Source organism: Dromiciops gliroides, chromosome 1 (assembly GCF_019393635.1).
Source record: "Dromiciops gliroides isolate mDroGli1 chromosome 1, mDroGli1.pri, whole genome shotgun sequence".
Taxonomy (NCBI): Eukaryota; Metazoa; Chordata; class Mammalia; order Microbiotheria; family Microbiotheriidae; genus Dromiciops; species Dromiciops gliroides.
In genome coordinates this window covers 231,217,491-231,244,127 of record NC_057861.1, presented here as the reverse complement: position 1 = coordinate 231,244,127, position 26,637 = coordinate 231,217,491, and the positions used below count along the sequence as shown (strand labels likewise).

The 26,637-nt window shown below is 39.4% G+C and overlaps 1 protein-coding gene across 1 annotated transcript in view; it reads right to left on the bottom strand.

Moving 5' to 3' along the window:
* Positions 1-26,637, bottom strand: part of MYOM1 (myomesin 1) — a 188,538-nt gene that overhangs the window by 131,280 nt on the left and 30,621 nt on the right. The window contains 6 exon segments of the mRNA XM_043976239.1: positions 2,981-3,145; positions 4,572-4,634; positions 5,766-5,854; positions 12,093-12,185; positions 23,253-23,410; positions 23,886-24,099. Coding sequence (XP_043832174.1) covers positions 2,981-3,145; positions 4,572-4,634; positions 5,766-5,854; positions 12,093-12,185; positions 23,253-23,410; positions 23,886-24,099 — 782 coding nt within the window.

Here is a 26,637-nt window from a genome sequence, read left to right as displayed (position 1 = left end):
CAAATTGAACTGGGTAGGGAGGACATTTTCCTGAAAGCCAATAATCTTTTCCCTGTCTAAACTGAAAGTAGAGAAGGCCAACATAAGTAGGTAGGGATTTTCCATTAGGTCCTTTCACTGACTAGTAGAGATACATCCTCATGTATTTATATATGACCTAAGATTTGTGATGTCTGTTTTAGACATTAATCTTGAAGTTTGAATTAAATCACCTGCTTTGATAACAATATTTTTGCATAATTTTTTAGACTTTGAAGAATGTGTCATAAAATGATAAAGAAAAATTAAATCCTTACTTTCTTCTAGGACAGAAATACTATGGCATTAGGTGATTATTTAAACAGTGGTAGCAAACTCAAATAGAAAAGATCCCTCAAAGCCTCAGATTGTGACTTAGAAAATTACTGATTACCAATAGTGATATGGTATTGTGTTTTTATTTATTTGTTTAACATTTTCCAATTACATTTTAATCTGGTTCAGGTCATACTAGAGAGTTTTACTGGTTGTTTGTGGTACACTAACTGCAAATTTGACGCCTCTGAAAAGGCACAGTTAGAAGAAAACACTTGAAGGATTTTTTTTTTCTGTTTTTCTTATGGCCCAAGATATAAAGTAAGCTGAAGGAAAAACAACTTTATATTTTTGCTGCCCTTACAGCCATCTTGTATTGTCATATGTCTATTGCATGCAGAATACAGAGATGATTCAGATACAATGACTAAGACCCCTGGTAAATGTGAATAAAACAGAAACAGTCTGGAATCTTTTCTTAGTCTATCTTCATGCTAATTAATTAATATATTCCTCATTTTAATGCTCCATAAAATCAGATTCTTAAAAAATCAGTTTCTTAAAATGATGTACAAAATAGGAAAAATCCTCAAGGCAAAGTACTATGTCAAATCAAATTAAATTATAAAAAGAAAACATATATCCTTTTTACTCATTACTTTCCATTTATTACTTGATGATTTACCAAACTCCTCCAGATTATGGATATACATTATAAAAATGTTGATATTCAACAATCCATAATATATCAGAGTTAGATTAGGGAAATCTAGACCAGACCAATTTGGCTGTGTCAGCACCTCAATAGATCTGCCACCTCTTGTGGCAGGGCTGGCTAAACCATAACTTTTGCAATTTATTTTGTAAAGTCTGAGATAGTTAATATAACCCATGTTTATATAAATATGTTTACTTTTTAGGATTCTTGTACCAGCAAGTGCCCAGCCTTCCTTTGTAAATATAAATGAATTGATTTTACTTGCTGAGAGAAAGAAGTACGGGTACATATATAGATTTAGATGATATAGACATAGATATAGATATAGATATAGATATAGATATAGATATAGATATAGATATAGATATAGATATATAGATATAGATATAGATATAGATATAGATATAGATATAGATATAGATATAGATGTATGTATATGCATATCTTCATTCATGATTGCTTGCTGGCCTATCTCATGGATGCAAGATATTTCGTTTCATAAATGTAAGATCCTCGAGAAGTACTAAACAAAGAAACACAAAGTAAATCTTTTTACTGTACCTATAGCATACATTAGAATCTGGCATCTGCTTCTGGAGAATTAGTTAAATCAAAAATTTAGGTCATGGAAAAACTTACTGTCATGCTTCATTTTTATTTTATCATGAGGCCTATTAAGAACTTTTGGCGGGGCAGCTAGGTGGCGCAGTGGATAGAGCACCGGCCCTGGAGTCAGGAGTACCTGAGTTCAAATTCGGCCTCAGACACTTGACGCTAGCTGTGTGACCCTAGGCAGGTCACTTGACCCCAATTGCCTCACTAAACTCCCCCCCCCCCAAAAAAAGAACTTTTGGCCACTTGTATAAGAGATAATTCTCTAGATTCTGGGAAAAATTTTCACAGTCCAGCTAAGGTTTTGAGAGCATGTCCCTAACTCTGTGAGAGCAGGACCAATGAATTAGCTACAGGGTGAGTAAAACCCTCTTTCCCTTTCCTTTTCCCCCTTCTTGGTCCCTTCAACCAATTCCAATGATCAAAGACTTCCAAGTATAGTCTAGAAGGAGGAATAACAAATAGCACTTTGTTTTTCCATCGCTCATCTTGTCCTCTATTCTCCAGCAAATCAGGAAGATCACTGACATACATCAGAGGTGGGACCTTTGCTGAATAAAAAGGGAAAACTGGAAAGTGACAATTGCTGTAACCGTGACCCTGGGGTGAGTTTACCATTGGCCCTTTCCTTCTCCTTAGGGGTACAACATAACCCTAATTCTAAGCTTATTTCATTGAAGTGTCAAAGGCACACTAGGCCCAGCTCTCTGCACACTTATGATCACTGAACAAAGTTATTTCTGAAGCAGTTTTTAATCAAGGAGAGAGATAACACAGTTTATTGGCTCCAGAAGTGGCCTTAGAGGTAGAAGAACTTGATTGGAGTCCTGCCTTTCATACATACTAGCTGTGTGACCATGGCAAGTCAGTGATTTCTATAAGGGAGAAGTTTTCATACCAGGGGTCCCATATTCTGATGAAATCACAGGTTTGGACACCTCCGATGCCTCACAAGAATACCTATCAAGGAATCTTGTTTGATATTAATAGAAAATACTTTGTTGACAACTTAAAGAAATCAACTAATAAATGTCTTTCTTTTTTACAGATGAAGTTGATTTAAAAAGATTTCTGAAAAAACAAACCTGGATGATAAGTGGTAGGATGAAAGGAGGCAGGAGTAATTCCTTAACTCCATCACTCCCTTATCAAACCTGTCAGCCCTACATAGTCCATGAGTTTGGACTTAGAGCCAAATTGGGTTAGGTTTGTAGCAAATGTTCAGGGCATGCTAGCCCCCATGTCCATTCCTTATTTCAAGCTCCGCCTTTTTTTCTGGGGCTGCTCTCGTGCTGTGGGGCCACTAGCAGTGCTTATGAAGAAGCATCAAAGAGAGATGTCAGGATTGATACTCACCATTTCTGAACCACTGAACTTCTGGCTGGAAATGTTTAATTTCAGGGCTAATAACAACACGGCAGCCCAGACTCATTGTTTCGCCCTCTCTTCCAAATGATACATCAAACTTATCATCAAAGTGGATCTCAAACTTGGAAGCAAAGCCATATGGGGTGACGCCAACTGAGCCAAAATAACAACAAAAACAACAAAAAAACCCTCAGTCATTTATTTTATCTTTTCTAAATGGCATCAAAAATTTTAATAGGAGAGGAATGAAGGAGTTAGGTCAGCTTCTGATAAGACTGATAGAATTACTTGTTTGGAGGGGAAGCAAATTTCAAAGGCTCACTGGACACCAACATCCCAAAATCAGAGGATCATAGATGTGGGGCCAGAGGGTACCTCAGAAGCCATCCTTTAACATTAAAACAAAATAATCCATCAAACATTTGTTCAGGGGGAAGCATGGCCCAGTGGCTAGTGAGCTGGCCTTCAAGTCACTTTTGACATGTTCTGGCTAAGTGACCCCAGGCAAGTGACTTAACTTCTCAATGCCCTGGGCAACCCTCCAAAAGTATATGTCACCAAGAAGATGTTGATCTTCACTGATAGAAGTAGTTTTCTCATCTGGGAGTTCCTGTACCAATGAAATCACACATCCAGTTTCTCTCTATATATGTCCAACTACAGGAAAATCCTTTAATAAAGAGTCATGGTATGCCATGGATTCTGATATACTATAGGCTGAATCCTCATTTTCCCCCTGACTGGAAACATGCACACATGTCTGTCTCTTTCTCTGTCTCTATCTCTGTCTCTGACTATCTCTCTGTCTCTTTCTGTGTCTGTCTATGCCTCTCATCTCTCTCTCATATGTCTGTCTCTGTTGGGGGCTGCTAGGTGGCACAGTGGATAGAGCTCCAGCTCTGTAGTCAGGAGTACCTGAGTTCAAATCCGGCCTCAGACACTTGACACTAGGTGTGTGACTCTGGACAAGTCACCTAACCCTCATTGTCCTACCAAAACAAACAAACAATAAAGCACATGTCTGTCTCTGTTTCTGTCTATATCTCTGTCTCTGACTGTCTGTGTCTTTCTCTGTCTCTCTCTTCCCTACCTACCCCTCAGGCTGGAAGTACAATGACTACTCAGGACTTCACCCCTCCTTAGGGAGCCTGGTAGCTCTTGGCTCCTGGGAAGCTCCTCATATTCATGTCACGCTTAGTGTGGACACCCAATTGGCACAGCCCTACTGCAGCTCACAACTATCACGCTCAGAAGCCATCACATTGATGACAGGTATTGGCTGCCATGGCCTTCCATCATACTCACTGTAAAGCAGCAAAGCTATGAAGGGGATGTTCTTTTTGCCCTCCTATACCACCAGAATTATAATGGAATTCTGCTGCACTTGGAGAAAGCAAAAAACCAACCAACAGAATCTCGAAAAAATAAACCAGCCACAGACACACGATGACAATATTGCCAAGAGTGCATATTTAATGTGTGATTTAGTGATCACATACTTTCTGAAAACTCTGAGCTACCCATTTTCTTGGGGGATTTTGTATGAATTCTAAATGAAGGAGAAATTTAGCAAACTTACAGCTGAGGGGCATGGTGGAAGTTCCAGCATGGAAACGAGTCTCATCATACTCTCCTTTGTATCCTAGAGGAGATTAGAGGAAAGAATTAATCTGGATGATATGCTTTTACTAGCACCATCCACTTTGATTTTATCACCAGGGAAAAAATGCAATGCATATAGACACACATACATGTATGCATATAGATACACATATATTTATACATGTGTATACACACAGATGTGTATATGTATATGTGTATGTGGTATGTGTTATGGGCATGGGTGTGTATGTTAAGTGTGTGTACATAGGTTATGCATGTGTTGTGTGTATCGCATGTATGTTATGTGTGCATGTGTAAGTGTGTGTATATGCACATGTATAAGTATATGCATATGTATAGGTATAAGCATAAGTGTAGGTATAGGTATAGGTATAGGTATAGGTATAGGTTAGGTATAGGTATAGGTATAGGTATAGGTATAGGTATAGGTATAGGTATAGGTATAGGTATAGGTATAGGTTAGGTATAGGTATAGGTATAGGTATAGGTATAGGTATAGGTATAGGTATAGGTATAGGTATAGGTATAGGTATAGGTATAGGTATAGGTATAGGTATAGGTATAGGTATAGGTATAGGTATAGGTATAGGTATAGGTATAGGTATAGGTATAGGTATAGGTTAGGTATAGGTATAGGTATAGGTATAGGTATAGGTTAGGTATAGGTATAGGTATAGGTATAGGTATAGGTATAGGTATAGGTATAGGTTAGGTATAGGTATAGGTATAGGTTAGGTATAGGTATAGGTATAGGTATAGGTATAGGTATAGGTATAGGTATAGGTATAGGTATAGGTATAGGTATAGGTATAGGTATAGGTATAGGTATAGGTATAGGTATAGGTATAGGTATAGGTATAGGTATAGGTATAGGTTAGGTATAGGTATAGGTATAGGTTAGGTATAGGTATAGGTATAGGTATAGGTATAGGTATAGGTATAGGTATAGGTATAGGTATAGGTATAGGTATAGGTATAGGTATAGGTATAGGTATAGGTATAGGTATAGGTATAGGTATAGGTATAGGTATAGGTATAGGTATAGGTATAGGTATAGGTATAGGTATAGGTATAGGTATAGGTATAGGTATAGGTATAGGTATAGGTATAGGTATATACAACTGAAATGTAGAAAATCTAGCAAACCTACTCTTTACCACGATGGAAGCGTAAGCTGAGAGCTCTCCTTTCACATTCATAGCAGAAGCCCGATACTGAGCAGTGTCTTCAAAATCACATCTGAAAGAACATTATGCAAACGATTAGCCATAATATCAACACGCCTCTTAATTACCAGCTCTGAGATTAAAGAGCTTTTTGTTAACAGGGGGAAATTACAAATGAGAGTCTAACAAATGGCTCTGGGGAGGGGGTATTAAGGCTACTGTCTCAGATCCAGCTAATTAGGAGACTTTACAAAGTTAAAAGGATGTTGTATTCATTGTAAGGATGGTACCCAGGAGCAGGGAATGGGGGATGAACAACCTTGCTCCAGCAGCTATCTATGCTGCTCAAAGGTAATGTGGGATTGCCCCAGCATGCACGGGGAAGCAGAAAGATAAAGCGGTGGCGACAAGAACTAAGACAAGAGCTGAAACCAGACTAAGTTCAACTGTTCCATTCTCTTGAAATTCTACCATCCAGATTTCACTTTGATGTTGTGCCTTGTTAAAGATACTGAGGGGAAAGAAGTTTTCTCTGTCCTTAAGTGAATGACTAGGGATTTCATTTGGAAAGCTGAAACAGACCCAAAGCCCAAAGGCCACACTCTGGCCCTGGAAGAATGTCCTTGGAAAAGACTGTCTGACCCTAATCCTAGCCTCTGCTACCCTGAGAATGAGCTTTCTCCACCCCCCCCCATTCACTCTTAGCCATCCCAGCTGTCATCAGTTAAGTACCATGAAAAGACCTCTGAGCACCCTTACCCTCAGACACCCCGCACCCCACCCCCACCCAGCAAAGTGAAGACACTATGAGGAGACTGGAAAGACACAAGGAAAATAACTAGCTACACCCCTACATGCACTCTCCTGAGTTATCACTTGTCACCCTTAAAAAAGGTTCCAGATTCTTCTTGGCTAGATAAAACTGTGCTTAAAGTAAGAGTCTGAAAGGCAGTCCATGTTAAAGGCCCAGGAAGATGATACTCATGATCCAACAGCAAGGACACCTTTCCTTTCTACCCAATCCCAAGGCTGGGACTACAGGGCTCACCTCTGAACCTGAGGCTCCTTCTCCCCTGACAACATAAGCAACAAAGGAAAGAACACAACACACCACAACTATACATGGGTCTAATTCTACCCCAGCATTTCTGCATCCCTTCAGAGAAGCAGAACTTTCCAGTGCCTTAGGAATATTTAGGTGGGAGAAGAATGGGCTGGTTCAGAAGTAAATAAGAAACTGACCCACCCTTTGTGTCCTTCCACAATGACCTGATGGTGTTTTCTAGATCAGAATTAAGGCAGGTAGTATATGCCCCTAGCGGGCCACCTCCCTCTTCAGTTACCATACTTGCAGACTGCTTCTTCTTCCTTTCTTCTCCCTAACCTTCTACAAAAACAAAGGGGATAGACACCCCAGTTAGCCTGGACCAATGTTTGCTTTTGACCCATACTGGGCAGACTGACCTCTTAGAAAATGTCCTGGGATAGCAGTCTTTACACAAACAGAAGCATTTTGAGTTGCTTTGTGAACTTGTTGTTCAGTCCAACTCTTTGTGACTCTGTTTGGGGTTTTCTCATAAACATACTAGAGTCCTTTGCCATTTCCTTCGCTAGATCATTTTACAGATGAGGAAACTGAGTCAAACAGGGTTAAGTGACTTGCCCAGGGTCACCAGCTGATCAATGTTCAGAAGGCAGATTTGAACTGAGGAAGATGAGTCTTCCTGACTCTGGGTCCAACACTGTACTACCTAGATGTTTGTTTTGTGAACAATCCTTATAAAGTACTGGTAAAATAGCTGACAAAATATTTCCTTTTATCAGTAGCTTAGCTTAGAGTCAGTTCCCAGCCAGGTAGCCCAAAAGATAGAGTGCTAGACCTGCAGTCAGGAAGAACTGAGTTCAAATCTAACCTCATACACTGACCAGCAGTGTGGACCTAAGCAAGTCACTTTACTGCTGTCTGCCTTAATTTCTTAAACTGTAAAATGGGGAAATAATACTTACCTCCCAAGGTTGTTGTGAGAATCAAATGAGATAATATTTGTAAAGCACCTAGCACATAGAAGGTACTTAATAAATGTTTCCTTCTTTCATACTTTTGCAGATAGAAGGAAATCTAAGGAGCCTTAGAAGTGGAGCAGATCAGGGGCAACTAGGTGGCACAGTGGATGAAGCACCAGCCCTGGATTCAGGAGGTCCTGAGTTCAAATCTGGCCTCAGACACTTGACACTAGCTGTGTGACCTTGGGCAAGTCACTTAACCCTCATTGCCCCGAAAAAGAAAAAACCCCAAAACCTTAAAAGTGTTAATGTGACCCTGGGCAAGTCACTTAACCCCAATTGCCTCCAAAAAATAATGAAATAAAAAGTGGAGCAGATCACCAGAAACCCTTTCCACAGTTAATGAATTCTACTTGGGAGCAGTGGAAGTGAAAGACATTCAATATCTTCTGTACCCAGCACGTCATTACATCTGCTCTTGCTCCCCATTGGCTGATCTAAAACCTGGTTCCTGATGGGCATAGTTGCACCAGATTCTCAGTTCTGTTTTGTCTCTAATTACAGCTCCGGGGGTTATAAACCAATATTTCCCCACCCAAAGTATGTTGTAACCCAGGAAAATAGCTCAGTTCTCTACTGTAGGGTAGCAGGTAGATAGAAAGAAAACACTGGAGTAGATGTTGCTGTAGAATGTTCTTCTTTTCCTCATTTTTTTCTTTCCTTTTTTTTGCAGGGCAATGAGGGTTAAGTGACTTGCCCAGAGTCACACAGCTAGTAAGAGTCAAGTGTCTGAGGTCAGATTTGAACTCAGGTCCTCCTGAATACTGGCCCTGTGCTTTATCCACTGTGCCACCTAGCTGCCCCCTGTAGAATGTTCTTCTTATCATTGTGGCTCCTCTCCCCAAGATTATAGTACACACATGTGCACACATAACACATACACACACACATATACACGAGTACTGATTCATTTCTAAATAGGAACAGTACATTTGTGCATTTATGTATATATAAATACATACAGGTTTGAAGGAATATTTCAGTTTTATCAGTGTGGGAACTCGCTTTACCAAAATAGAGGGAGCTCAACTGACTTACTTAATTGAGGCCCCAGAGAATTGCCTGAGGCACATAAAGTTTAAGTGACCTCCTAGCTGTGTGACCCTGGGCAAGTCGCTTAACCCTCATTGCCCCTCAAAAAAAAAAAAAGATTAAGTGACCTCTAGAGGTAGTATCAGAGGTGGAATTTGAACCTAAATGGTAGAGTCCATCATTCCATCCTATAGACAACCTGGCACAGTGTTTCGGAACAGGATTTTTTTTTAAGTCTTTGTGTCCTGAGCACTCAGCACTGTTCCTGACACACTTATATAAGTGCTTTTTTGACTGATGTATATATCATATTTTTCTTTATGTGCTCCTTTGCTCTGAGTTCCACTTAGTCAGTATAAAATAGACTGGCTAAAATGTTATTGGTTTCAATAGTAAAGTTCTTGACAGCTGAGTAAATTAAATGCAGTTTCCTTTTTCCATTTATTCCATAGCCACAGAGGATCTGGCATGTGCTGAGCCAGAGGTGACTGAAGCAGCCTTGGAGCTCAGTGGAGCCATGAAGCTCTGAGTCTGGCCAATCCAGAAGATTTGTGATGACTTTGGGTCAGGATCAAGGCTGAGGACAATCTCACAAGGTTCCATTTGGAGCCACATCTGAAGCTTGTCAACTTATGCAAGACTAGTTGATCTGAGAAAAAGACTACAACTCTCCAGAGACTGGCCACAGGCAAAATTTCTTTTGACATCCCCAGATTTCCTGGGTTTTATCTGAACTGAAAATGCAAGGACTTTGTTCAGCCTTTTTCATCTACCATGCCAAGCAGCTTTTTTGAAACTGCCTAAATAGAATAAATGAACTTTGGGGGAAGATACCTCAAAGGCTGGAAATGAACTCTGATGTCAAACTTTACATTGGGTTAATCCATGACTTGGGTCTCTTTTTTCCTGAAATGAGAGATCATTCATTGGCAAGAACTTAGAGGCCATCTTATCTAACCTCCTGTTCTTTATGAGGAAACTGAATGAAGCCTAACTAGTGAGATGAAATGTTTCATTGCATTGTACCATTGCACATATACAGATGTGGTCAATTTCTCATGGTCATGATCAGGGTGAAGAGAGGGGGGAAGAGACTCTGCCAATGAGGTGTCTGCCTCCCAAGCAAAACATTACTACTTTTTTTTTTAAACTATTGACCAAAGGGAGGCAATGAAGCCATTTTGGAACCAAAGAGGTACAAATGAATTTAATGCCAATTTACACAATGAAAATTGAGACACTGCCTTTCTTGTTCATGTTTTTGTGGGGAAAAAAAAAACGCAATGTGACATAACAGAAAAAGCAAGAGAAGTTGGCAGAGTCAGAAGACTTGGGTTCCTGTCATGGTTATGCCAGAAATAAATCATGTGACCTTGAGCAATGAAGAAATTGGGTCTTGGTTTCCTCTTCTCAAAAATGATGGTCTCTAATGACCATTACAGCTTTAAGTTGCTACACTTCTATATAAACCTCAGGGAACACATAAAGAAGAATAACTATGAACATGTATCATATACATTTTAGAGTTTTCTTTTTTCCCTCATCTTATAAGAGATAAAAACAAAAACTGAGTTATCTGTAACATGAATATGGCATTATAAAATACTGTTGCTATGTATCAAGAATCTGAATAATATCACTAATATTCATACTTTTAGGTAACCACAAAGATTTGGTAAAATTACATTTCTGAATGATTTTGCTTTCTATGTCCAGGTAGGAAGTGAGAAAATGTGTATCAAGGCAAAGCAAATATGCATAGTGTGGTAAAAATTATTGGAGTTTTAGCTGACTCATTTGGGAGGGGCCACACCTGGCCCACCCTGAAGTTATGTATGCTACTGAGGTCAGAAGGAGAAACCTCTCCATAGGCAGTTTTTGAAGGACCTCCCCTTTTCGGGGAGGAAAATGGAATGCTCCCTGAGGAGAGGCTCAGGTGTTTCCGGAACATTCCAGAATGTCTTCTGCCTTTCCAGTGGTGCGAGCAACTGCAGACATCCCAGGTGTGGTGAGTGAACACAAATTCCTTTGAATTAGCTTAATTGGAAACAAGCTGGGGATTGTATAGACTTAGGTTAGAGCTAGGACAATTTATCTGTATTTCTTTTTCCCTACTTCCTTATCTTTGATTTTTATTAATTTCATCTTTGTTGTTTAATTAGTTCCCAAGTAATAAAATCTGATCCTTTTGTGGAAAAGAAGCTGTAAGGCTCCTTTCTTATTGGCCTGGGAGAAATATCTAAAAGGGCAGTTCAGAGGGGAGGGAGCTTTGAACCTAGAGGTCCCTCATTATTTCCGGGACCCCAATAGTTTGGTGAGTCACCCAATTAACTTTCCATATATTAGATTTGGCCCTCACAATAGCCACTTAGAGCTGCCTGAGGCTCTGAACCACAAGTACACCTATGGGTAGGCAGGGTAAATGGCTGCCTAGGTTATAAGTAGGGCGACCCAATGCAAGATACTTCTTAATGGCACGTATAATTTTAAATGCCAGAAAATTCTACTCAGTGGTCCATTGGAGTCAATTTATTTACGTTACAATGAAGGCTCAAAGCCTCTCTCTCCTTTCCTTAAGAGAGGGAAGGGAGAATCAGGGAGGAGGAAGCTGTCACAATTTTGAAACCTTATCTAGGGCATTGTCCAAGTTCTGCTCAGAATTTACAAGATCCATAAGAAACTAGATTCAAGGGACCTTAGAAATCATCTCTTCAGCCCAGTCATTTTATAAGCAGAGAAATGGGTTCAGACAGGTGAAGGAATTTGTTCAAGGTCACCCACCTCATATATAACTTCAGCTCAAACAGAGAGCTTCCCCCCACCCCCATTATCAAGTCAAAATGGAATGATTTAATTTATTAACATATTAGGACAAAGAACCCTGGACAACTGTATTGAAGTACCAAGCCTGCTGTTAATAAACTTTGTGATATTGGGTAAGTCACTGATGCTCTTTGGGCCTCATTTTCTTCTTCTGTAAAGCAAAAGGATTGGACTAGCTGACATCCGAAGTACCTTTCAGCTCTGATGGTCCAGGCATCATCTCCTTCAGATGACATGTTTATTTTAAATACCTCTTGCTTAGGAACACACACACACACACACACACACAGGACCACCCACATACACACATAGACACACACAACCACATATCTCTATGCACACATCACTAAGTAATTTTTCAAGGACACCCAAGGAAGTTTTGATTCTCTTACGCATTAATCTCCAGATAGTGCATTCCGTATCGACTCTCAATGATGTACTTTCCAGGGTTAGTGTGGACGTTAATGGGCACATGGTTTTTGTACCTATGGAACATCAGAAGTAGAATTAAGTACATGCTCAAATATGAATCACTTGATGGTTAAAAGGACAGTTTAGAAGAGCTTTGCAAAAAAAAAAAAATCTCTTCTGACTCTACCCCTAGGAGGGTTCTCTGAGTAAAATATCACCTATTTTTAGATACCAAGTTAACAGTTTTTGCTGTTGTTCTGTTGTGTCTAATTCTTTGTGACCTCATTTGGGGTTTTTTGGGGCAGATACTGGAGTAGTTTGACATTTTCTTCTTCAGGTCGTTTTACAGATGAGGAAACTGAGGCAAATAGTGTTAAATGACTTGCCCAGGGTCACAAGTTAGTGTCTGAACACTTGGATTTGAACTCAGGAAAATGAGTCTTCCTGACCCCAGGCCAAGTGCTCTATCTACTCCACCACCCAGCTGCTCCAATTTAACAATCCATTTGAAAAAAAAAATTATGTCTGTTTGATGCACAGGGCTTTTATTGTCTCATCAAGGTTACATCTAAGAAATGGGACTGTATTGAGAGTATACACATGATTAGGTTGTGTCTTTTGCCAGTCAGTCAAAAAACATTTATTAAGCAGCCACTGTGCTTAAGACAACAGTGATTTTGTTGACTGGTTTTAGCATAAAAATTTCCTTGTTGCTAACAGGATTGTATATTATGACAAATTATTGTTAAAAATAAATTGATGAATAATTACTAATACAATTAAAATAATTTGTCAAATACCTACTGTCTGTAAGTTTGTTTTGCAGTTAGGTGGCCCACTGGATAGAATGCCAGGGCTAGAGTCAGGAATTCATCTTCCTGAGTTCAAATCTGGCCTCAGGCACTTACTACCTAGGCACTTACTAGTGACTGGGCAAGTCACTTAACCTTGTTTGCCTCAGTTTCCTCATCTGTGTAATGAGCTAGAGAAGGAAATGGCAAACCACTCAAGTATATTTGCCAAGAAAACCCTAAATGGCATCACGAAGAGTTGAACACCATTGAATACTGATTGAAAACAAGTTTGTTATAATCATTTCTGACAATTGCATTATTTAATGTTCTTATTATTAATCATTATAATTAATAATATTGGATTATCATCCAACACAATGTCATGATTTTTGTTTTTAAAGACATCATAATGTAAAACACATAAAAAACTTCTGAATAAATACCACAGACTTTCTCTTTTTCCTGGGCGGCCTCCTAGGCCAAGGAGGAGCAAATCAATGGTACTAAAAATCTTATCTTTGATCACCACTTCTGGCTAAGGTCTAAAGTGCCTCTTAGGCACTGGAATTGTACGTGGTGGTGGCCTTCAAATAGGGATTTCCTTTTCCATATTTTCTGTGCATAATATTTGACTTTCAAATACAGAGGCTAAGTGATTCATATGTTATTCATAAGTTACTTCATAAGTTATTCATACTTGTATCCTAATTCCATTCGTTCTTGATTTGCTGTGTTTTAGTTATTTGGGAATTTTAGAGACAAGATAACAAAATGAAAGGCTTACAGAGGAGGAGCAATGCCAGAGGGGTCATTTGGTGACATTGAACAAGTCATTTCCCTCCTCTGGGCATAAATTTCCTTGACTGCAAAATGAGGAGACTGAACTAAATGATCCATAATTTCCCCTAAGGCTCTAAAAGGCATGATTTTATAATATAGGAGAGTGAAGAGGGGGCATCAGAAGCAAGGGTTGGCTGGTAAATGTTTAACAACCAGCTCCCTGGGTGGGGGAATGTACATACCAAATATTTTTAACTTTAATCTGCATTGTTAACATCTTCTCCATAATTTTCTTAAATCTAAATCAACAAAACAATGTATCAATCCCCAATTTGTAGTGTCTGTTAATTTCTGAGGTATAAATGGTAACATTGAAAAATTAACAATCTGCTTGGAAGGGGCAGCTAGGTGGTGCAGTGGATAGAGCACTGGCCCTGGATTCAGGAGGACCTGAGTTCAAATCCGGTCTCAGACACTTAACACTTACTAGCTGTGTGACTCTGGGCAAGTCACTTAACCCCAACTGCCTCACTAAAAAACAAAAAAACAATCTGCTTGGGCAAACTGGTACTAACCAGATCTGCAGACTTGGGTTTTCCTCTTAGCTCTCCCACTGAGTTGCTGCATAACCTTGGACAAATCACTCCATCTTTCTGAGGCATTGCTATACAATGGGAGAGTTGAATGAGCTTGTCATAGAGGTCCTCCTTTCCTCTTATATTCTATGATTTTATTTATGCACATCACAAAAAGAAGCAGCAAGAACCTTGCTTCAGCCTCAGCATAAACACTAATGCAGTACAGAAGCCATCTGTTCAATTCAAGTACTCCCTACCACTTCTTGGGGTTGTTGTAAGACTCAACAATAAATTGGGAATCAGATGCTTTCAGTTCCCTAGAAGAAAAGACTATAGAAATCCAAAGTACTGCATTAGTATTCATAGTATTATTATACAGTGAAATCTAATCCAGCATATGCAGAGAAACAGGGATGCTGGTTAACTACGGGTTAATGGAACAATTGTTTTGCTTCAACCTGTGTTATTGAAAATCTTTCCTAAATCTATTAGTTCATATTGCTACCTCATTCGTTACAATAGGTTATAGATCAGATGATTATTTTTGAAGGCTAAAGATCTAATCCAATCTCAGGGTCATACCACTGCATATGAGTTGTGATTGTGTTGTACTATTCTTGTTGATAGCATAGGGGATGTGGGTAGTCACTAAACAATAGACCCTAAAAATTGTGTGTGGGGGGGGGGGCGTCGGTGTTTTCTTTTACTTAATAACTGACATCAGCCTCTTCTGTTTTTCTTACAAATGAAATTTAGTGTGGTGAAGGTTAGTAGTGTGTGTGTGTGTGTGTGTGTGTGTGTGTGTGTGTGTGTGTGTGTGTGTGCGTGCGTGCAGTTTACTGAGAATTCTGTTTAGTTAGGTTCCAGTTTTCAGTTATCCACAATAAAGGCTTTACTTCACCATCTAATAAAAAGTCCTACATGATGTGTCTCCTGATTTCATAATAAAAATTGCTGGCTAGCAAGGGTAGCTACAATATTTGGACAGGACATAGAATTTTTGGAAGGACATAGAATTCTGAGAAGTCTATTCTATATGAAATAGGCTACCTACTAAATGAACGAGCATGCAAAAGAGAAAGCAAAATTGCTTTACTGGCCTGGATTATTTCATATATAATAGAGGAGTTCCTTGTCTTACTTTAGTTTTTTCCAAGTGCGAGAACATCAGTTGTTCCCTTTGAGGTCATGAGAGACAGTAATCGGGTGCTGCTGAAACAAACAACCAAGTGACACCCGCTTGCCTTCTGATTGACAATGGTGGTCAGCCTCCTTTAAAGTTCTAGCTTAATCAGGGGTTCCTGCTTCCTCACATTACCTCACCAAAGGCCTTTCTTTTCTGTTTGGCTTGGTGATTTAATGCCATCCCTATAGCTGGGAGTTCCTGCCCTTTCAGTTGTGATCACGTGGAGAATCAAAGCTGTTTGTTTTTCTTAAAAAAACACAGACACAAAAGAGCAGGCAAGGCTCTCACTGAGCCCCGAATGTCTTTTCCTTCGGTATTCTGTCTACCAAGAAAAGAAATCTTTATATTTTAAATTGGCAGAAGTCAGAGAACCATTCAATTACACTCTGTAGGGAATCTGTCAGGGAACATTGTACAGAGCAGTTAAACCCAGGCATTCAAGTTGGGGGAAGGTGGAGAGGGGAGGGCTCTAGGTGCCATCAGTGACTAGTCAGCCAAGAATAGAAGGATTTTTACCTGATCTGTAATACTTATTGATAGAAAGAATACACCCCACAGTTTGTTATTTCTGGAAAGTGAACTTCTAAGCCAGCCTAGTCATCAGCTAATGTTGGACAGTAAACTGTTGTTATATGCCAAAAAGGTTTCTGAAATCCCGCTAAAGGTCCCGATGCCCAAAGTCCTCCATATTTGTTTTAGCCATTGCCTATAAAATAATATTAATGAATAAGCACAAGAATTTCTAAAAGGAAAATCTCAAGAGGCAGCATGTGTTTACCACAATCCAATTCTTCATGGCTTATAGAAATGCCTTTTTGGACCTAATTCATATTTCATAGAGTCAGAGCTAGAAGGAATCATCTAGTCCAACTCCCTCATGTTACAAGTGATTTGCTCAGAGAGGAGCAAGGTGGCCTAACCCTGATAACTAAATAAAAGCTTCCAGGCACTAAGAAACATGATCAGGAGAATAAAATTCTACATTCTTTTTTTTTTTCTGTTATCAGAGAATGACAGGCAAACCATCTTTCAACTCAAATGAACTGCTGTTGGAATTCCCCCATCCCCCAATTTGACTGTTTCTTGTCATTAAACTCACATACTAATTCTGTTCTCATGTTTGAGTGGTAGCTGTTACTGACAAGTCCTAATTCTCTGGGGGACACATGTCACACTAAAATATATTTTAGTACTAAATGAATAGCAGTGATTTAAGAAGAATGTCAAAACATCTATTTGGAGGAAGTTATTATAAGATGTAAGTAATTGCCTGTAATCCTGTTTTTAAAGTAATTATTTCTCTGGTGTGACAGAATTGTAACTGAATTGGACAATATAGTAAATGACTGTAATATAATAAAGAAATATAACGATGATGATTTCCAACTTCAATAGGATAGACTTTCCCCCAGTGAGATACCCTCTCTTCCAAAGACTGATGTTCCTGTGATAGGCACATAATCATAGATTGTGTCATTAGCAGAATTTGACATCAATTTCCTTTCCTTTTCTATTTTCCAAAGCCTTGGAGCTAGCAGGAACCACCCCCATATTTGGAAAGAGAAAGAAAAGACTGAAGAATCCCCAACCATGTATTTTAAACACTTTAATTAAGCCCATCCAGCACTACCAGTAATCTTAGTGAGGAAATGTGTCATTACTTATAGAATGCAATCAAGATTTTCCATTTATAAGAGCTGCAAGTTCAGGAACTTGATTAGGTTTGATAATAGTTTACTTTTTTGGTATAATTAACAGCATTTTTTCTTTATTTACAAAAAAAGTTTTAGGATTGCAGCAACTAGGTGGTACAGTGGAGAGAGTGCTCTGGCCTGGAGTCAGGAAGACCAGTGTTCAATTCCAGCCTTAGACACTTACTAGCTGTGTGACTCTGAGCAAGTCACTTTACTCAGTTTGCCTCAGTTTCCTCATCTGTAAAATGGCTGGAGAAGGAAATGGCAAACCACTCTTTGCCAAGAAAACCCCAAATAATCAATCAATCAATCAATCAATAGAAAAGAAAAGAAAACCCCAAATAAGCACATGAAGAGTAAGACACAACCGAACAGCAACAACTACAAGAATGTTAGAATTGGATGGGATCATCTCGTCCTCTCCTACCCCCTTTCACAGATTCAGGAAACTGAGGCTCAGAGGGAAGCAAGTGTCCTTAGATTAAAATAAATGCCCTCTTCATTTTTACTGACATCAGTGTTGCATTTTCATCCACTCTTAGATTTTTGCAGTCAGGAAGATGCCCACGTAGGTCTAACAATTTGGGGCATACCCAGAACACACAGATACTTACTTAACAAAGATATATTTGATTATTCTGAAGGGGATACTTTTTGCATTCCAATCAATCGATTATACCTGCCATCTAGTCTAGAGGAATCATGGTTATTAGTTTCATTTAGCAACTGCAGGGTAAGCTCTGGACTTGATTGAAATAGATATGATGGGCAATGGATGATTGGCTGACAAATAGCTGCACTACAGCCATTCCCTTTGCTAAGACCATAGGGATGCTAGGATTCTGACGATGCCCAGTGGAAGATGTGAAACACCCTATTTAGGAAGGCTCACAATGCAAGCCCCACGTGCTTGTGAAGCATGGCAGAGAATTTGGTGGCATTGGGTGACTAGGACCAGAAATAGTTGCAGCATAATGTTATATACACATGAGCAATAGACTGAAGCATGATGTTGCAGAGTCCAGGGGATTGGAAATTCAAGTTCTGGCCCTGCTATATACTAGCTATTCATCCCTAGGAAAGTCACTTACTCCCTCTAGATTTCAGTTTCTTTATACGTACAATGGAAATAACAGAATTTGACCTTCCTGGATCTTAGCGATGCTAAAAGGAAAGCTTTTAAGACCTAAAGTGCTACAAAAATGAGTTGTTATTATTAGTTATATTTGCAGATAACTGAATGACATGACCTTGGGCAAGTCACTTGACCTCTGAAATCCTTAGTTTCTTCTTCTTTAAAATTAGGAAGTTGGACCGGATGAGAAACTGCTAAATCTCTTCTGGCTCAGACTAGAATTCTATGATTCACTGCAGAACTGGCACATTCATATCATGCAGGTTCATAGCTCTCAATCCGGAAGGGATTTCAAAGACCATTTAGTTCAACTGCCTAATTTTATAAATGAGGAAGCTGATGTCCAAATAAAGATTAAGTGACTTGTCCCAGGGATTGCCAACTGCAGGCATCAGAAGCAGGATTTAAACTCAGGTCTTCTGATAATGGGGCCAGTGCTCTTTTCACATAACATTCCCAACTCCAGTCTGTGGAGGTTGGTGTCTCTATTTCCTTCACCCTTCTCTGTTTTCCTTCTCAGCTAAAAGAGGCTAGAAGCTGATGGTGAAAATGAAGAGGATTTGCAGATAAAAAAGGAAGCATTTTTCCTAAGTATGATCATGTGTAATAAGCATAATAGTAATAATAATAAATACAATAATCACAGATAAGGGGCAGCTAGGTGGCACAGTGGATAGAGCACTGGCCCTGGATTCAGGAGGTCCTGAGTTCAAATCCGGCCTCAGACATTTGACACTTACTAGCTGTGTGACCCTGGGCAAGTCACTTAACCCCAATTGCCTCACCACCAAAAAAAAAAAAATCACTGGGACTCTGCCTATGATGCTTGTTACTGAGATGCTAATTCCAAAGCAGGCTGGCTTTCTTAGTGGCAAGAACAATGTATTTGGAATTAGAGGACCCATGTTGAAATCCCATCTCTTTTACCACCTAGAGCAAGGCTTCTTCATCTTTTTCTACTCACAAACCCTTTTTGCCCAAGAAATTATTACATGACCCCGGGTATATAGGTATATAAAATGGATATACAAAACAAATGGTTGGGGCAGCTAGATGGCGCAGTGGATAGAGCACTGGCCTTGGAGTCAGGAGTACCTGAGTTCAAATCCGGCCTCAGACACTTAATACTTACTAGCTGTGTGACCCTGGGCAAGTCACTTAACCCCAATTGCCTCACTAAAAAAAAAAAACAAAAAAAAAACCAAATGGTTACTGCCAAATTTTCCACAACCCCCACATTCAGTTATGTGACCCCATATGACCCAGATGAATTGGAGGTTTATGGGTCTCAGTTTCCTTACTGGTAAAATGAGGAGATTGGGCTGCATGGTCTCTAAAGTTCCTCCTATCGTTAAATAGAATTATTCCCAAGATTCAGGAAAAGACTTTGGAAAGTTTAATTGCAATGAACAATCTTGGCTTCTGAGGACAGAAGATGTGACCCATCTCTCCTCTGTATGGATAACCTGGAGATGACTTGTGCAGAATGTGGCGTATGTTGTCAGGTCTGACTGCTTTGTCAGTCAGAAAGGAAACAAGCATTTTATTAAGAGCCTACCATGTGCTAATCTCATTTGGTTCTTATAACAACCTTGGCTGGTAGACACTATTATGATCCCTATCTTACAATTGAGGTAATTTAGGTAGACCGAAGTAAATGACTTGCTCAGGGTCACACAGCTAGTAAGTATCTGAGGCCAAATCTTTCCTTGAAGGCAGGACTTCCTGACTCCAGGCCCAAGGTTCTATTCCCTGGGCAACCTTCCTGCCCGTTAATTATGCTTAAATTCTGTAACTAGGGAATGATCAATGAACATATCAGGAAATAACTGTGATTTTTTTTTCTTTTTTAAAAGGTAGTAGTATTTAAGTTGGGTAAAAAAGAAAATCTGTTAAACGCTAAGTTTCCTTAGCTATTGAGGGGAATGATATTTTACTGAAAATTACTTTTTTTCTGCCTTTATTAAAAATTATTTAGGCTTCTAACAAGTTCATGGTCCCGGAAACTAGGAATCCATCTCTAGGGAATCCAAAGGAATTTGGAAGAATACTTTGTCATAGTTAAATGCTATAGTCAATCCTCAATCATGTTACAGGAGATTATTCACATTTCAGATTTATTGACAGTTTTTTTTGGCAGGGCAATGAGGATTAAGTGACTTGCCCAAGGTCACACAGCTAGTAAGTGTCTGAGGCTGGATTTGAACTCAGGTCCTTCTGAATCCAGGGCCGGTGCTTTATTCACTAGTTGCCCCTTTACTGACAATATCTACAGTTTTTTTTTAGTTACTTGTTTTGTTGACAACTGGCTTTTAATGTTAGTTTTCCATGAAATTTTCATATCAGCAGGTAAGACTTATGAAAGCCAAATACTTAGCTACCATCCTGACTCAAGGGAAAATTTCACAGAAGGTTATCATAGTTTTGTTTAGCTTGGTTCCAGCACGGAGTGGACTTTAGGGAAAAATTGAGGTGTCATGATGGAGAAATCTGTTATCTCCAGAGACAGACTGTGTGACTGCCAAAATAAATTTCTTGAAACATGTCCACCATGTTAGTCTCTTGTTCAAGAATCATCAATGACTCCCTATTGTCTATCTTTGGGTTGAAATTAACTTTTTCACTTGGAATTCAAGGCTTGTTGAAATTTAGCTCTGACTTACTTTCTCAACCTTATTTCATATGACTCCTTTTCTACACCCTATATTTTAAGAAAACTGAAATAGTCTTTCCTGTATTTTAGAAAACTGAAATAGTCTTCCCTGTATTTTATCCTGTACCCTCTTATCTTAGCATGCTCACAAAGGTCTGGAAGATGCTCCTTCCTCATATCAACCTATTGAAATCCTCCTATTGTTCAAAGACCAAAAGAGGAGCTGCCTTTTCTAAGAGGCTTTCCTTGGTACCCCACCTAGAGGTGATTCTCTCTCTATTTTTTTTTAGAGTAATTTGGTCTTTTTTCTCCCCTTTTCCCTATCACCCAGAGAGTGAGACTAGGAGTCAAGATACTGGTTCTGACACTAATTATCTGTGACCTTTGACCTCTCTGAGTCTGTTTCCTCACCTTTAAAATTGGAATAATAATTCTTTATCTTGCAAGGAAATTTGTAATCCTACAAGACATATGTGGACATTAATATTACTGTTACCTTGTATCAATACTGCTAGGCAGTTAGGGGTATAGTATCGGATAGAGTTTTGGACTTGGAATAAGGAACACCAGAATTCAAATCCTACCTCAGATATTTATGAGTTGTATGGTCATGGACAAGTCACTTACCCTCTCAGCCTCAGATTCCTCATCTGCAAAATGGGGATAATAAGAGCACCTGCCTCTTGGGGTTATTCTTCTCTCCTATCCTCCCACACCCCTTCTCTCTCTCAATCTCTATCATTTCAGTGACTACTACGTTCATCACCAAAAAGTCTTCCTCTTCTCTCCTACCCCATTCCACTGGAAGAACTCAATATTCAACAACCAGGAAACTGCTGTAATCAATACCAGGTAAACTGAATAGTTAGCAGTTTCTTTTCTTTCGGTGAGGCAATTGGGGTTAAGTGACTTGCCCAGGGTCACACAGCTAGTAAGTGTTAAGTGTCTGAGACCAGATTTGAACTCAGGTCCTTCTGAATCCAGGGCCAGTGCTCTATCCACCGCGCCACCTAGCTGCCCCTATCAGTTTCAATGGGAAAAGGAAGTGGTCTTGATTGTGCACCCAGCTACCATAATGGAGAAGGATGAGGCATAGTGAGAATTTGTTCCTAACCATAACTAGGGCTTTTAATGAACTGAAGCCTGATGACTGAAAAAGCCCTTTGTCTTCATTGGATGATGTCACTCAACATCTAATTTCTAATTGATCTCACTGTTGTTTGCTTTGATAATTGATAATTCTCTGGGTTTCAAGCTCATGAGCCTAGTGGAATGGTTTATATAAAAGTAAGAAAACCCAATAGACCACCAATTATAGATGCTTTCACAAATGGATTTGCATATATGTGTGTGTGTTCATATATACAATTACAAATTGCTCCTTGAGAAGTAACCTTGGAAAACTAAAGAAAAAAGTGAATGATTTCATCCATCTTCATTAGTGAGTGGTCAAAAGTATTGACTACCATAGGAAAGAAAGGAAGAAATTCCACGGGTGAATATTCACTTTCATGTAGCTTTTATTCTTTCAGCATGCATTGCTCTCCACATCACGTGTGAGGATAAAGGAAACACCAAACAAAACACACACATGTCACCAGTGTCAAAGGATTAAAAAGAAAAAGCTTCTTTATAAATTGGCTTAATTCTTTTCAGGGCCTGTGGCCAGAGCCCCAGTGCCTGTTGTAGGTCAGGTTGCAATCTAGAGCTCAGAAAAACGTTAGACAACTATAGTAGCATCTACACTGAAGGAAAAAAAAGACCTTTTTCTTTTGTTGGGGACAAAAAGCATGATTTTGCTGGATCCTTTAATAAGGGATATTTTCAAACATAATTATTTTCTGGTGCATATGAGAAGGCACAATGAGGTCAGAGATGACATACAGGAGTAGGCATCTGTAGCTCTTTTTAAAGATATACATTTTTTAAAAAAAAGAAAAACAGTAGAGCATTACTTCTAGTCAAAGTGATTATGTATTTGCAAACCTTGGCATGAAAGGGGAAAGGGATTTTTATTAGAGTTCTCAGGTTCTCTCCTATTCTGGTTGTGGCCAGAGATTTTGATTTTCTGTAAGAGGCTTTCAATAACTTTCGACACTGTATGTAAGATGTGTGAACAGTAATGTCATTATCATAAAAGCATTCTCTTTCCCTTGCATAAGCCCAGCATCATGATCCCTCCTGACAATCCTTCAAACTAGAAACTGTCTTCATTGATTTTTACACACTGATAATCTAAATTGAGTCCATTGGTGGTAACAGCTAAATTAGAAGTCATGTACATTGTTTCTATCAATAACTCTTATAAAGGTACAACCTACCATGTGAGCCGTGGTTCTGGCCAGCCTGACACAGAGCAGTGTAATCTGACATTCTGTTTCTCCCAGACTGTGTGGGAACGAGGCTTGATGACAAAGTCAGGAGCATGAAGCAGGCTATCTTCATTCAACTTTCTATGAAATTCCTCAGTCTCTTCTAACTGAAAAAAACATGTTAACAAAACGATTCCAAAATCAAAATATTCTAGCTCTCTTTAAAAAAAAAAAAAGAATGATGACTAAATCACAATTTTAAATTGTTGGGGTTTGACTTTTTTTTTTATCCTGAGCCTCGAGTTTGCTAATTCTAAAAGGTTAAAAATGTGTCCTGATGACCTTTTCGTAGGTTTGGCAAATGGTTTAAGCTCATTAAGGTTTTCTTAACCCTAGACAAGGATAAGGGATTCTCCCTCTCTTAAATGGATTTCTTAATGCTCTTCAAAGCATTTCAGAGTTTAAGAGGAGGTTGAGAAATGTTTAACTTTGTCTCCTTTGATTTTCTATTTTGTCTTTACTCTTGCTTCCCTTAACCCCTGTAGACTCTCATGTGTTTTAGCTCTTGAAGGAAATCTTGTACCTAAAACGGATTGCATGCATGTTCCCCTTTGGCAACGTGACCTATTTGTCTGCTCTTACTGTTTTTCTCAGTGCCAGGCGTTCTGCCTTCTCCCGTATGGCCACTTTCCTTGATTTCTTCTCAAAAAGTTCTTCCTGCTGTGAAGATACCATGGACTGCTTGGTGGTGCTGATGCCTTCACCAGTGGCCATAAGATTTCTCCGGGCAACATAGGCAGCAGCTTCTTTGATTCTTTCCTCTTCTGTATCAGTAATGCCATTGACATTTACCTGGCTAAAATTCAAATAAAAAAACACAAATCCAGTGAATGCTCATCCAAACCCCCATTTTTGCCCTGTGTACCAAATTCATTTGCAAAATACATAGGGATCACTATTCACATTATGCAAAGATTTTTCACCTTTCAAAGGGATACACTGGGGTGGCTAGGTGGTACAGTGGATAAAGCACTGGCCCTGGAGTCTGGAGTACCTGAGTTCAAATCCGGCCTCAGACACTTGACACTTACTAGCTGTGTGACCCTGGGCAAGTCACTTAATCACCATTGCCCCACAAAAAAAAACAAAAACAAAACAAAACAAAAGGATACACCAATGTTGTTCAGTTGTGTACAACTTTTCATGACGCAATTTGGTTTGTTTTTGTTTTGTTTTTTTGTTTGTTTGGTTTTTTGGTGGGGCAATGAGGGGTAAGTGACTTTCCCAGGGTCAAACAGCTAGTAAGTGTCAAGTGTCTGAGATCAGATTTGAACTCAGGTCCTCCTGAATCCAGGGCTGGTGCTTTATCCACTGCGCCACCTAGCTGCCCCCTAATTTGGGGTTTTCTTGGCAATGATATTGGAATGGTTTGCCATTTCCTTTTCCAGCTCATTTTGCAGATGAAGAAACTGAGACAAACTTTTTTTTTTTTTGCAGGGCAATGAGGGTTAAGTGACTTGCCCAGGGTCACACAGGTAGTAAGTGTCTGAGGCTGGATTTAAACTCAGGTCTTCCTGACTCTAGGCTCAGTGCTCTATCTACTGTACCACCTAGCTATCCATATGGCATTGACTTCTACTAAAAAGCATGCTTCCTTGATTTGTTTAAATATGATTTTATTTACATTCATATTTTTTTAAGTGAGGCAATTGGGGTTAAGTGACTTGTCCAGGGTCACACAGCTAGTAAGTGTTAAGTGTCTGAGGCTGGATTTGAACTCAGGTACTCCTGACTCCAGGGCCAGTGCTCTATCCACTACGCCACCTAGCTGCCCCTACATTCATATTTTTAAGAATATTGTACTTAGGCAGCTGGGTGGTAAAGGGGTTAGAATGCTAGACCCAGAGTTAGGAGGACTTACATTCAAATCTGGCCTTAGATCCTTACCATCTGTGTGACCCTGGTCAAGTCACTTAACCTTTATTTACCTCAGTTTCTTTATCCATAAAATGAGAATAATAATAGCTTTTACCTCCCAGAGTTGTAGTGAGAACTAAATTGTACAATATTTGTAAAGTGCTTTGCAAACCTTGAAGGTCCATATAAGTGCTAACTATAATTGTTATAATTAGACACATCTCCATTCAATTTAAAGCCTAAACCCTTGATCCATAGCTTGATAGAGTTGGATGCTTAAAAACAAGCTGGTACTATATATGTATGTGTGTGTGTGAGAAATACACACACACACACACACACATACATATATATTTTTTTTCAGGGCAATGAGGGTTAAGTGACTTGCCCAGAGTCACACAGCTAGTAAGTGTCAAGTGTCTGAGGCCAGATTTGATCCACTGCACCATCTGGCTACCACTTAGTTGGTATAATATTCAAAGCAATTGTGTAGAAAAATAAGTTAGACTTTGTGCTAATGAAATCAATCATGTGGCTCTAACTCTCTGAGAAAATGAAATGTGTGCACATTTTCAACTTAACAACTCTGTTGCATTTATTCATTTCCTATTTGGGAAACTGATCAGCTCTGTAATGGCCAGTCTTGGTCATGGAATATATAGAGTAAAAGGTATGCAGGTTATTGTAGAGCATGTTGATCTGTGTCTTGGAGGGAAGGTCATAGTAAAATTTGTTGGAGGAAAAACTAAATAATGTTCCTAGATTATCAAGACCCTAAAAACCCCCCAAACTATATCGCTAGAGAAGTAGTCCTTATGCATGCCTCCTTCATGCCTTTAAAAGCTGTTCTTCAAACACTCCCCACTAGGGGCCACTGAAAGTGTCAAATTGATAATGCCACCTTATTCCCAGTCTCAATGAAGGAAACTGTAGGGGCAAAACATTGCCTAAACTGTCAGACAGGACCACTGTTTAGTTACTTTTGCTAAACTGTTTTCCATTAGGGGTAGTGGAAGAGACTAGACCTCCAACCAGGAATGTTCATGATCTAAAACCCCCAAAACTTTTTTATGGATATAGTTAGAATAAAAGATATGCCACCAAACAAATCATTCAATGTACTGATAGCAATGTGGTCTTTTTTTTTTTTTTGGTGGGGGCAATGAGGGTTAAATGACGTGCCCAGGGTCACACAGCTAGTAAGTGTCAAGTGGCTGAGGCTGGATTTGAACTCAGGTCCTCCTGAATCCAGGGCTGGTGCTTTATCCTCTGCGCCACCTAGCTGCCCCAATGTGGTCATTTCTTTTTTTTTTTTTTTTAGTGAGGCAATTGGGTTTAAGTGACTTGCCCAGGGTCACACAGCTAGTAAGTGTTAAGTGTCTGAGGCCGGATTTGAACTCAGGTCCTCCTGACTCCAGGGCCAGTGCTCTATCCACTGCGCCACCTAGCTGCCCCCCCCCCCAATGTGGTCACTTCT